The following is a 13,436-nucleotide window of genomic DNA, read 5'->3' as shown; positions in this document are numbered from 1 at the left end:
AAAGAGGGTGAGGGTTAGTACAAGCAGAGATTGTAGAGTAAAGAATAATGGAGTAAAGACTGAAAGCAATTTCTCTCCAGTGACTCTCCTCCGTTTTTTTTTCCCCCTTTGCATATTTTAATGTCATTATAGTAAGAAAATGGCATCAAATTTGGGAGTATGGATAGTATTTATCTTCAGTTAGCTAATGACAATTAGCCACATTTAATTGTTAAACCTATAAATAAAACTATTACAAATGACACTTGTTTTCACAGTTGGGACTTGGAAATAATTTTTGCTCATGATTTGATAAATCATTTGTGTCCGAGGTCTTGTTTTGTTCCTCTTACCGAAAGATTTTGACCTGTGTGAGGGCAAAGCCGAAATCTCTGGCTCTCAGAGTTTCGATCAGAGACTGGATAGCCGTCTCCGTGTTGATCTGCCCAGTGTCTGACATACACACATCCTCCTGAGTATCGCTCCTCGTTTCCGCCTCCTTTAAACAGCTCTCGAGGATTGTGAGTTCTTCAGACATGTTGGTCACCTTAGAAACACACACATACATTAGTATACAGTTGTGGCGTACGACAGACACACACACACACACACACACACACACACAATCTGATGTTTAACCTTGACAAAATATTAACTGAAATAGTCTAGCAATTATTTCAGTAAACATCAATGCAGCAATACAGATTCAGCACTTCTTAATTAAGATATTGTTATTTTACAATATAAACCGTTTGATATATTATTCAAAATGTGAAATAAAACCTTCTGAGTAAGAGACACTGAGGCACCAGTCGAGCACAGTGCTTTTACAGCAGGATTCAGCGTAATGCAATAAGTCTGATCTCATTTCTCTCGCAGAGATGAGGCTGATAAACCGTCAGTGTGACGCTGCCTTCTTAACACAAACTCCACATACACGTGAAACACATTTCAGACATGCTTTATGAAAACTAACCAGCACGTTTACTGTGCTTTACTCTCACCTCTGCCTCCCTCTTGATGGTATCAACCCTGCTGATGAGTTTACAGTAGGCCTGAAAGAGCAGCAGCAGCTGAAAGTGCAGCTTATAGAGCCTGCGACACAACTCCAGCTCCTAGAGAGACAGAACAGTAGATACAATTCACACACTGGCTCAAACCTGTTGAGGCTGCACTAAAATGACTCTGATGATCAGATGATTAGATAGATGGGTTTCCTGGGTTAGAGACGTGGGAGTAGTTGAAAGGGTTAACGACACAGCTGAGAGCGAGGCGCCGTCAGGTTTTGGCCAAGGAGCAAGAGGTGAGACTGTGACTACAACTAGGATTAGTTGTGAGATCTCAATTAGAAAAGTGTCCCTTACCATCACTTGCAATGTGAGCAGGTAAGGTTGACAAGATGAATAATAAGTAATTATGTTACATATTTTTATTTATCATTGTTGTTGTATAATTATTGTAGGGTTTACTGACAAAAATTGAAAATACTACCCATACATGTAATGTTTACAAAGGGATTTAAAATAGGAATTGTTTGGTTTTGGTAGCCATAGAATGAACTGCAGGCAAGGGTGTTGGTTGACGGAGGCCACCACCTTACACCACCTTACAACTGCCATCCACTTTCCACTGCAGCCTGAATGGACAAACAAGCCTGAGCAAGTGTTTCGCTTTTTGAAGCAGCAAACGTAAACGAAGAATGGCTCGGCTAATAGAAACCCGACGCATAAACCAACAAAAAGAGAAAGAAAATCAGAAGCAGAGAGAGTGTGAAGTGGAGTGAAAGGATGTTTAGATTGTTTCTGGTATGTGAAGGCCACCATAGTTTCCTGACATGCTTCACAAAAGAATGGGTTGAGTCTTGTGTTTTTTATCGACTGCAGTCTAACTTATGTCACTAAAGCATTTTTCACAATAAAATTATCAGACATACCCAGGATTTTTGAACCTGCATAATGAAAAAGGTGATTATCTCTCACTTTGGTCCCAGTGTTGTCTCACGTTGTAAAAAAAAATAAGGATAATTAAAACATTCATAGCGAATGGCTATGTTAATTCCCCAAAGTTGAATGTGCATCTTAGTGTTGTGCCAGACGTCACGACTAAATCTGTATCACTGCCAAAAAATTATGTAGACGAAGAAGAAATCAGCATGTTCACCCGGGGTTTTGCAATCCCACTAATGCGGATCAGAGCCAAAGCTGGTCAAAGGGTTTTGACCAGTGGTAATGGAGTATAATTCTTGCACACTGGACCTTCAAAGTGACACAATGTCAGATTTCACCAAGATTATTTTGATGGTACATCAACTAACAACAGGGTGAAAGTCACCTCTGTCAAAGCCTGAGCAGGTCTGCATCGCCTTCTGATTCCATGTCCATGCCACAAAAAGAACGACAACATTTAATCGTGATGGCATATCCATAGTTTTGGTTTCTTAAAATCTCTTGAAAAATAAAACAAAGTAATCATATCTGTAATAAATGCTATAACGGCTATATATTGGCTACTGTACCTGGTTGGAAGGCATGGTTATTTGTACATTAGCAGTCCTGCTTCAGAGCTTATAGAAATTGTTGTCTTGTCAACAAATGCATGTTACCATGACATATTTTTTTACAACAGTTGTAACAAACATTATCGTTTACCAACTGTGGGGAGAACCCGAGCGCAAAACCTACATTGTGTCACTTTAAGACCCTAATCCAGGAAAACACGGCGGGAGAAATAAAATGGTAATTCGAACAGATATGGGAGTGGAATAATAAACATGCAAAATTAAAGTTATCTAAACCTCATAACAACATCACCTCTTCACCTAACCCTTCTCATAATGATAACCTAAAACTGACTCGACACTGAAGTTTACACATTGGCATCTATTGGCAGGAAGAACAAATGTGCAGTACAAAGACGATGATTATTCGGTCCAGATTTAGCAACAGAAAAGCAGCATATATTATATGTATAGCATATAGCAAAATAGGACAACAGAATAAATTATGATTGGTTGGGTGGGGAAGTTCAGCTGGGTTGCATGACTGATCAAGACAAAGATACAGATTTAGATGGGGATGGTACGCACAGAGGCATGAGATGGTCAGTGTTTTGTCTGAATGTCATGATTATTATAGAGACTGTAATATGAGAACCACTTACTGCTAGATTTTCCATTTGCTAAGCAAGAAGGTGAGCAGGTCACATACAAAACAACAAACAACATAGAAGGGGAGAAAGACCAAGAATTAGTGAGCTTAAACATGGCAGCTGAGACACAGGTGACCTGACATGTGAAGGAGCTGTGCTTCATCATTTCACAGGTCAGGGGGAAAAAGGCTCGGTGAGCTGAAGCACATGAGCTCACCTCAGTGGCAACAGAAACCTTTTACACCGAGCAACCAAGAATGTGTGATGAGGAAGAAGAGAAGGGCAGAGAAGAGGTTACAGAGAGAAGGAGGAGAGAGACGTAACAGACATTTCAATGTGTTGCCCATGAGACTGAAACAGCACATCAGTATTAACTGCACTGCAGTGGGTGGAAAATAGAGTGGGAAGCTGTGAGCACAAGGTCCACAGATCTGTGCGAGGGTCTAAAGCTAAGTGAACATGTCAACAACCCTAAGATGAGGAGCAACAGTTCTCTTCATGTCAAAAATATATAGAAAACTGGCACAACAAAGACAATACAGAGGGAAGACATTGTATACAAGTCCACATTTTTACATCACAGAGCAACAACAAATAACATTTTCTTCCTTTATGTCCCTGAATATTTTAGCCTAAAAGCAAAACATACAGCAGATTATGATTTACACTGTATAAACTTTGTTAACTGCTAAAGCGGAAACAATTTGAGTTGGACTTAAAACGCTCAATGCAGAGATCTCACTGGTTATCAGTCAGTTACAATCTTTAGACGTTTACCTAAACGGTAAATCTACATTTACCAGAGAAGGTCATATCGATCAACACAAATAAAAAACCCCGACATTCCTGGTTATCATACATGTAAGATGTCATTCCTACCTGTGCATGAGTATTGAGCTGTTGGTTGCCGTCTTTGTCCCCAAATGTTTTCCTGCAGTTCTCAAGCCACTGAGGGAACATAAGGGCAAGAATGAGTGAGCATTGAGACAGATGGCGAGAAGAAAATATCTGGTGATTATTAGAGGGAGAGTAAGAGCTTTTGTTGTCATTTGGACATATGTGGGTCCAAAATTGGTGGTCTGATACTTTTGGACTCCACTGACTTTGCATGCTAAAAGGTTGGTCAGGGAGGAGATGTATGTAATAAGATTGTTGTACTTAGCAAATTAAAGAAGGCCTGTTCCAGAGAACAGGATAGTATCTAGCCCTCCAGGGACCATTGCCGTCTCATTCAATTAGCACCCCAACATCCCAGAACCCTCTTCAATCTCATCTCTTCATTCCCCTCCCCCTTCATCATTTCTCCCTCCCCTTGCAGCTTCTCCTGCCTGGCCTGCTATAACTGATTTAGGAAAGCTGACTGTTATTTTTATCCCCACAGCAGTGGATGTAACCAGTGATGCAGACACTAACAGCAGCGAAATGTACTCAAATTCAACACTGATTTAATGTCTGCACCACTGATGAGACATACTCAGGCTTGTCCTATACAGCATCAGTCATTTGTCTTAATATCCTCCTGGTCTGCCATGGTGTAATAGCGTATGGATAAAGAACAATATGAGAATGCTTCCTAAGCTCATCTCTCTTGAGATGCCACACACACACACATACCCTGACACAGCAGCTAAAACTGCAGTTGTGGCAATCTGTGATTCTCACAGAGGCTGTGAGGCAAACTCCCCCATGGGAAAAGGCTCAAAGAGAAGAGAAAAGAAGATGTGGTTTATGTGGAAGAGACTTACAAGCTCTGCTGCTTCTCTCTTGACGGTGTAGGTGTCCAGGTGTTCCTGCAACTCCAGCACACTGAACTTCAGAGTCTCCAACAGTTCACAAGAGACCAGCTACAACAGCAAGACAGGACACCAAATACATTTAACCCACAACAACAACACTCAATACATACACAGTACATGACAAAAGCATATACAGCAGGACATGTATAAACATTGCTAGAGTACAATCATGCAAAAATAGTGTTGCAAGTTCTGCATATTTCCTTAATATTAGTTTCAAACATTTTTCTTGTATGTAGACCGGCCTCACCGTCTCAGCATCCAGCAGCACAGTTGGACATTGAGAGCAAGATGTCATAACTTCCAGGGAGCTGAGGAACTGATTTCCCATTCGCTGGAGCCTTTCCCCGAGAAAGTGAACAGATGCATGTGTAATGGAGGCAAATTTCCTCTGCATATTCTGTGTAAGACAAAAATGTAGAGGTAAAAAAAAAAAACAGAACAGGAAATTGAATATCTTGCTGAACATGTTCACAGATAAGCAAGATCATAGATTCAGATATGATGTCGTTGTGCCAACCACAAAAAAAGAAAAACACCTAGAAAAAAACGTCCACCAGGCTTTTACCTCAAAGAGTCGGGAGAACACGTGGAAAGTGTAAACAGCGGAGGAGCCGTCTGTGTCTGACAACATCTGGTTGACATGGCAACGCCAAGCATCCTCCTCATTGTCATAGGCAACAGGCTGGAATGCTGCCAGGATGGCAGAGAGGAAGGGCGAAGGGGGCGGAGAGGCCTGAATCTCTGGAAAGCAGTCTGCGTCACCTTCATCTTGACTGAAACAAACAAGGCCAATAAGCTACAATCGGACATGTTCCACACTTTCATTAGTCTTTACCAAAGGACACATGTAAACACACACACACACACACACACACACACTCATGCTCGCCATCACTTGCAGCAAGTAAACAACCTCACATTGCAGCATCTCTGCCTCCCTGAGAGCAGACCTTGCTGCAGAATATTGAAAGATCTAATCTACTGCAGTGCTCTTACATGATAACATATGAGCTAATAGCATTTTAGCATCATGCAAACAACCCTCTCCCACACACACACACACACACACACACACACACACGCATGCACACGCACGCACACACAGAAAGAGAGAGCAGATACTCACAGACCAGTGGGACGAAAGAGTCTGAAGAAGCAGACAGAATATAAATATCTAAAGCCTGCACTGCCAAGCACTGCAGCGGACACAGTCTCTGTCCTCATCCTCAACTATCGCTTCTCTTCCCCTTACTCTCTCCCCTTGTCTGCAGCACGGCTGTGCTGCAACTGCTAACAGCGCTAGAGCGCTGCGCTCTCGTCCCACACAAGAGTGCAGAGAGCTGTGAACAGGCTAGGCAACAACTCACACAGACACATGCACACATTTCTAAGAAAACAGACCCAGCTCTCATTGCTCTCATTGCCGCACTTGCTTTCCTCTGGCTCTCACCCACGTACAATCCTTCTGCAGTTTGTCATCAATCAAGCAGAGTAAACATCAATCACACATTTGCATATGTGGCTGACCATCGTAAAAGGCCTCAAGTACAGTGATGTATACTGGTAAATAGGCTGCATGACACACGTGACAGTACATGTGTGCTGTCAAACGTATGGATGTTCAGTACTGCTGCTGAGGGGAATTTAAAACTCTGACTTCATAACTGTCCTCCAGCCAGAATTGGCCCACCTTGAAATGGAACGGTTTACAAGTGGACTTGAGCCAGCCTTTGCTGGCACACCTCCATAGTCCCAGCCCACACAGGACCCATGCCAGAGATAACACCAAAACCCTTCCCCTTACAAGATGTAGAATGGCCAAGTTCAATAATTTCTTCAGATTTGATATGGTTTGTTCTTTTGTCCAGAAATATCCTGCATGATTAATAACAACATGAACACATCATGCAACTATTCCTAAATGTATGAATTTTTCAGCTCAATGTAAAATCTGAAAATCTTGTGCAGCCTGCCAAAACCTTTGATCACAACACTGATGATCACACCATAACATAAGATCTAATATTTCTATAGATAACTTATCTATTCAAGAAACTTGCATTTGGAAAACATTGAATTTAGAATCAGGTCTTTTTCATATCAAGGGTTCAAAAATGAAGTGCCTGATACATTATCTATGAACATTATACAAAGCAAATTTTTTTAAACCCCTAATAGACCAAATGTAGTACCTTGCTGGCCACCAGGGGACCTAGGCCCACAATCAAAAACATGCCATTCAACTGGACAACTGTCCTTGTCCCAGTATACAAGCACTGGTGGGGAATCTTTTTATTGAGTGAAGTGTGTCCGCCTCTGCCCTGTTAGGGGGCAAGAGGCTAATTCTAAGGCTACATAACATTTTTTTATTATTTCAAAGCAAATATACACTTATGCAAACATACTAATTGGTAGTCATTTTAATTTCTGCCAATTAACTCTACCAAATGCTACACAGTGAACCTTTTAAATCAGGATCCTTTGGTCCTTGTGCAAAATAAAATTATGATCCACATACCTGGACATGCCAGAGAAGTCAGCCTCCTCCTCCTCACAGCGCTCATCCAGCTCTTTGAGTGCTTGTGTTACATCTTCCTCCCACAAATAGCCACAGGTGCTGTCTGGGTCTGGATCAGGATCTGGCTTTGACTCTGGTGGCAGAGGCAGACATAGAGGCAGGACCGTCTGGGATTCCTCCTCACAGAGGGACCCCGGTGGGGTGTCAATAGCCAAAGGAGGAGGGGGGGCTGGATCCAGGTCTTCCTGAGGGTCCTGGGTCTCTTGGGGGTCCTGAGCATACTGAGAATCTTGAGGATCATGCGAGTCTGGGAGGTAACACAGCTCTGGAGGGTCAGAGGGCAGAGGGGTTGCACTACAAAACCCCGTGTCATCACTAACACTGCTGCTCAACTCATCGACCGCCATCATGCTTACAGCATCCTGTAACACAAAGTAACACAAGGGGGATGCTCAGGTGCAGCTTGGCATGTAGTAACCAACATGGAGAGATTTACTGTGGCTTCTAAAAATTGCCAAGATGGAGTTGTACCAGTAAAATAATGTAGTAATAATAATAATAATAATAATAATAATAATATCTACTGTTTTACAAGTAATATGACAGCTTCAAATAGTAATATTCCGCCTTAACCAAGCCTGAGTTTAGCCCAATTATATTTCCATCCACACTGTTGAGACATTGGTACATCTGTCTGTACACAGGTAATGGTGGTTGACATTTAAGTGATGTGAATTGTAATGTACAGTCATTATATATTCACCCTTTTAAGATTATTTTTATCGTTATATCCTGCTTTTCCATGGCTTCTCTTAGTGTCAACTGGAGAGCATAGATTGACCATGTAACCTTTATATAGGCTGAATTAAGACCACTATGGCCTATACTTTAGAACATATATTAGTTTAAATGACTCAAGAGGGACTTTCAAGTAAACGCCCTTTACAGTGATCACATCCTTGGAGATTCCTCTCTATGTCTCTCTTTAAGGAAATGTCTCTTGTGAGAAAGTAAAGAAAAAGAATCAATTAAAAGGAGCCAATTTCACTCCATCACTGAAATGCCAATAAAAACTTGACCTCAGCTCCAATAAAACTGTAGCATTGTGGTAAAATGGCATGGAGTGGGAGGCAACATGACAAGGGATGAATGAGATGGCACGTGTTACATGTGAATGGGCGAATTACTTACACTCCATAACTACACACAAATGATGGAGTCTATTTGCAACGTACGACTTCAGCCACTAAAAGTGGATACCACACACGCATAGAGATTGTAGTTTGTTTGTGGTTTATCAAACCCATCACAGTGTCCAACTCACAGGAAACATAGATAAATACCATTTGTATATGACCCATGTTGATGTAGATAAATATGAATACTAACAATGTTGATTTAAAGCACTAACAATAAAAGGAATTATGCTTGGAGACGTCACAGAGGAGGGATTCTAATTAGGCACACTTGGTTCCCCCGCCCCCTCGTCTTGTTTTTATTTATTTTAATTTAAAAGTCTAATGCATTAGGAAAGCCGAGTGTGGCAAGCAGCCAGTACATCACTGAGACAGCAGCTATATTACAGAAAGCTTTTAGAAGTGGCCGTGGCCATCCTGAAGGGAATGAGTAAGAGTATTGATGGTTTTATCTCAGGCTCATTACACTAAGAGCTGGGGCTGTGATGGAGGAGATGTCCTTGGAATGACATTGAGAATGCTGGCTGGACCGAGTTCCTAGAAAGTTTCATTCAGTTCTGTGTATAGATGAATGTTGTTTAGGGGTAGCAACAGCGACTTATGTGTATGTGTATGAGATACTACTATTCCTGTGATAAATATCTGTTTTTTACCTAATTACAGCAATTGCCACACTGTACTTTCACATGCAAATCTGGACTGGAGTATACTCACCATTGTTAGTATACGTGATAAATATCAGTAGCAGTAGATAGCAAAGCTCTTCATCATAAGAAAAGCTATGGCATGTTAATATGGTAGCAAATTAAAGGAGTTTCAATGGTTAGAACAATAATGGTTAAAATTAACACACCACTTGTAATGGACTCATACTCACACATGCGTCGGCCGAAGGTAAAGGAGGTGGTTTCCATTTCATAAGTTTTACATGGTGGATTTAGTTGGAATGGTCAGTTGATGTGTTATTGAAGGTGAGCAGTAACAGCTGACCTGAGGTGAGCGTTAGTTTTTCATGTCTACCCAAATCACACAAGCAAGCCCCACGACATAGATATTTAAGGGGCAAGAGCAAGCATCTCAGCACCCACACCCAGAGCAGAGCAATAAAAGCAAGCGGTGGTAGGAGTTGGAAGCAGAGGACACAATTAAGGCACAATTACAGAACCATAAGCTTATACCCCCAACCAAAGCTATCTGAAGGCAGCTAATCTTCTGACTCAGTGCCAGACAAAATTATAGCAAAAGCAAATAAAGGCCAAACAGAAAAAAAACAAGCTAGAAAGAACCCGAGCACCACATTTTATTGCTGCTCCCGATTGATCGCACCTCAGGCAGCTGGCTGCTGGTACTGTCTGAGTGGGCCATCTCCAAAATGGGGCTATCCAGCTGAGGAAGGGAGGGTAGTGAGGGAAGGACAGTCGACTCCTCAGTCAGTGCACTACTGGATGATTCTTGAGACTGCTGCAAGGAGTCCACATGGTTGGATACGGTGTCATCTGTGGCAGAGTCACTGTTAAGCTAGAGAAGTAACATAAAAAAGTACAGATCAGCCTCACCGTTGAGACATTGGATAAACGTACAGAATAAAACATTCAGCTTTAATGTCAAATAGATATTTCACTCCATCCGTTATGTTCAGTAAGACCTTTCTGTTACTACTGCTGATAATTACTTTAGCACCAACTGACCACTTATATTTTCAGAATTTTAGTTCTGAATTAAATTAAAAATATTTCCAGGTTTAGTATTTAAATTATGATGATTTCTGCTGCTTGTTTAGTTCACGAAAACTATTTAATTGATGTTTCTTTATCAAGCAGAGTATGTTTAGTCATTTTAGTCTCCTGTTATATTGACTCTTCACTTTAAAATAGCTTCAGGCAAAAAGTGAGATCATGCCAATGTCAATAATATTAACAATATATAAAATTGTTTAAAATTCTGTTTACGCGAAACAAAATGCTGCATGCTAATTTTTGTAACTTTATAATACCGAGATAACAAGAAATATTTTCAAAGCAAAACTAGAGGCAAAAGCTCATTCTCTCACCATGCACTACCAAGATCAAGAAAAGCAGAAGGGGGAAGGAAAGGTAACATCGCCATTAGACTGAAGTGAAGTATATATATTAATAATACTATTAATAATATTAGCAGCTCTGGATATGGTCTTGCTTGTTAAGAAAAACAAAGGACGGCAGAGAGAGAGAGAGAGTTTTAGAGAGAAGCAGCTGAAGAACAATGCAAAATACAAAAATGGAAGAACATGCTGTTATTCTGAGTTCTAACACTTGTTGTTTAATTGGAATTTTATATAATTATTAAAATCCAGAAATTATCTTAATAAAATTCAACTGAACAAATGTGTTTGAATTTCCCTACACTCTACTTACCTACTGTAAAAAATAAAGACAGCAGAGTAGCATTAATGGAGCAGTCCGCAGTTGAGGGACTGAGCTAAGGTTTGAAAGGGGCGTCTACCACCAGCAAAGAAGCAAGCATCTAGCCCCCGTCCACTCTGGCAGCAGGTCCAGCTCAGTACACACACATACACACGCACACCATGCCAGCGGGCTGTGTGAGGAGCATGGTGGGTTGGGTGGGAGGGGAGGAAACCCGATTTAGAGTGAGACTTACAAGGCCAGAGCGGGTGAGAATCTGGCTAGCACTCAGTACCTCCTCCTCAGATGATTCATCCGTGTCCTCATGGTTGGTCAGGTTGAGGCTTGGTGTGCTGCCTGCGTATTGGCACTCCTGCAAAGATGGCGTGTCCCCTTTGTCCATGCTCTCCAAGGAACGACGACGCACCCCCCAATTGAAGTTGTCCATGCTCTCCCCCTGTAGGACAATCAGGACAAAAGCGGTGAGAGGCAATAGGCAATGCACAAAACAACCAGGTTTACAAAACAAGACAACAAAACAAAGAAGGACACAAAAAAGCAATCAACAACTTAAAAAAAATATGAGAATATGAACACATGAGAATGGGTAAGATGAAATATCTCATTTCACATTTTGGGGAAGTGTGCAATGCAATGTTCTAATTTGAAAATGTAAAGGGTTCACAACCACAGTAACAAAATCATGAGATAAAACAGCAATCGATTTGGTGACAACACAAAGACACTGGGGCACGGCAGAGAACAGCAGCTCCTTATCTCCATTTCCACCAAGCGGTACAGTTTGCTTTAGTTTTGTATGTTGCACAGTTATTTGTGTTTTAATTATAAAAAGCTGTGAAGGTAGCAAAACAACCGCTCAATACTGTCCGCCTTTTTAGCTCACATCGGTTGGGGTGCCTAGCATAGTGGGTTCATAAATAAAGGATCTGGACACACTGCAGTATATTGAGTATATTACTAGGGCTAAATGATATTAGGAAGTAATGCGATGTGCGATATTGTTGCTGAACATGAGGGCGATACAACTCGCAATAAATTAAGAGAAACAAAGAAAAGTGTACGTTTGTTATGTATTGATAAATACTAAAGATGAATTATAAATAACAAAAACGGACAAAAATAAACTAGATTAATTTTTTTATTGCCAAGTGCAAAAGGCTTCTACAAGTAGTAGTTATAGCCGAAGCCAGTGGCTCTTATTTTGAGGGCCAGGGTGAAAGGAAGTGCTGATGGGTAAGAGAAGTTAAGTTGATTTGTATGTGCGTGAAGAATCATAAAGTCCAGTGAGCTGATGTTCATTCAAGGAGTCCCGCGTCTCTTTATTTTCTCTTTAGCTGCACAGTATAGACACTCGTAACAACTCGGTAACATTATTAGTACTTTAATATTATATGTAATAAAGGACTTCCACCACAGCTGCACGAGACACAGAACTAGGCAGGAGGAGAGGAGAGGAAATTATGGCGAAACAGGCTAAAAACACATACTGATCTGATATAAAATAAGCGAGAGCACGCTACTGTTGACTGAATGTGGGGGAAACCTATATTGCAGTTCAAGCGGTGGTTTGCAATACGTATATTGTGCGTGTTGATATGATGAAGACGATAGATTTGCGTTATAGTGTGCAGCCCTACCTATTACTGCATTTTATGATTGAATGCAGCACTTAACTGTGCTCTGTCTGGATCCAAGTAACAAAATGTATAGTCTTTATCTGTCAAAAATACAATAAAGGAACCTTGAATCTTGAATGATGTCGCAGTATTTACGTAGGTGACCCAGCTGTGGCCATCCCACTTTACTTTTACTTTTCCGCGTTTCCACGTACAATCAGTACCGTGGCGAGCTGAATTGACTTGTATCGCTTAGTGAAAAAGCAGATTTAGAAGCACTTGGGCCCTCACTTACCTGCAATTCCTTGTGGCAAGAGAAGAGAAGGAATAAGTGGGTTAGTAGAATTAAAACAGGTACGAAAATGACCCTATAATACTTCTACTACTACTGCAGTCAAGACAAATAAGATGTACAGTAAATTGGACAAACAAGACAAATGCTAAGCTGGAACAAAATGACCAAATTTAGTATGATAGAGTGATACAGTGACAGAACAGAGTAATTTTGAAAAAATACAATCATTTTAAGATGACAAAACAACACAGTTTAAGTAAAAGCAATTTAGAGTAAATTCTTACCTCAGCATCTTCCAACTCTACATCTAAGAAGTCAAAGTCTTTGAAGACACCAAACTGCTGCTCACTGCCTGCATCTTCTCCCTGCACCTCCTCCTCTCTGACCACCTCCTCCACTGTGGGAATGAGACTGGTCTGCTGGTCAGCAGAGTCCAGATCCTCACTGGATGAGAACACCACCTGCATCAGGAAGATGGAAATAC

At 41.1% G+C, this 13,436-nt stretch overlaps 1 protein-coding gene across 10 annotated transcripts in view; it reads right to left on the bottom strand.

The window, feature by feature from the left end:
- fryl (furry homolog, like) overlaps window positions 1-13,436 on the bottom strand; it is a 60,564-nt gene that overhangs the window by 1,364 nt on the left and 45,764 nt on the right. For 7 of the 10 annotated variants that reach the window (XM_058639008.1, XM_058639007.1, XM_058639000.1 and 4 more), the window contains 11 exons: window positions 13,237-13,413; window positions 11,277-11,477; window positions 9,966-10,157; window positions 7,444-7,865; window positions 5,491-5,698; window positions 5,173-5,322; window positions 4,872-4,970; window positions 4,006-4,074; window positions 3,139-3,156; window positions 984-1,094; window positions 333-526 (listed from right to left, as the gene is read on the bottom strand). In XM_058639008.1, the coding sequence (XP_058494991.1) occupies window positions 333-526; window positions 984-1,094; window positions 3,139-3,156; window positions 4,006-4,074; window positions 4,872-4,970; window positions 5,173-5,322; window positions 5,491-5,698; window positions 7,444-7,865; window positions 9,966-10,157; window positions 11,277-11,477; window positions 13,237-13,413 (1,841 nt within the window). The remainder of the gene's footprint in view (window positions 1-332; window positions 527-983; window positions 1,095-3,138; window positions 3,157-4,005; window positions 4,075-4,871; window positions 4,971-5,172; window positions 5,323-5,490; window positions 5,699-7,443; window positions 7,866-9,965; window positions 10,158-11,276; window positions 11,478-13,236; window positions 13,414-13,436) is intronic. The other 3 variants (XM_058639001.1, XM_058639009.1, XM_058639002.1) reach the window with 2 other exon arrangements.

Source organism: Solea solea, chromosome 9 (genome assembly GCF_958295425.1).
Source record: "Solea solea chromosome 9, fSolSol10.1, whole genome shotgun sequence".
Lineage (NCBI taxonomy): Eukaryota > Metazoa > Chordata > Actinopteri > Pleuronectiformes > Soleidae > Solea > Solea solea.
Note: the sequence above shows the minus strand (reverse complement) of the source record. Positions and strands in the feature narration are given on the sequence as shown.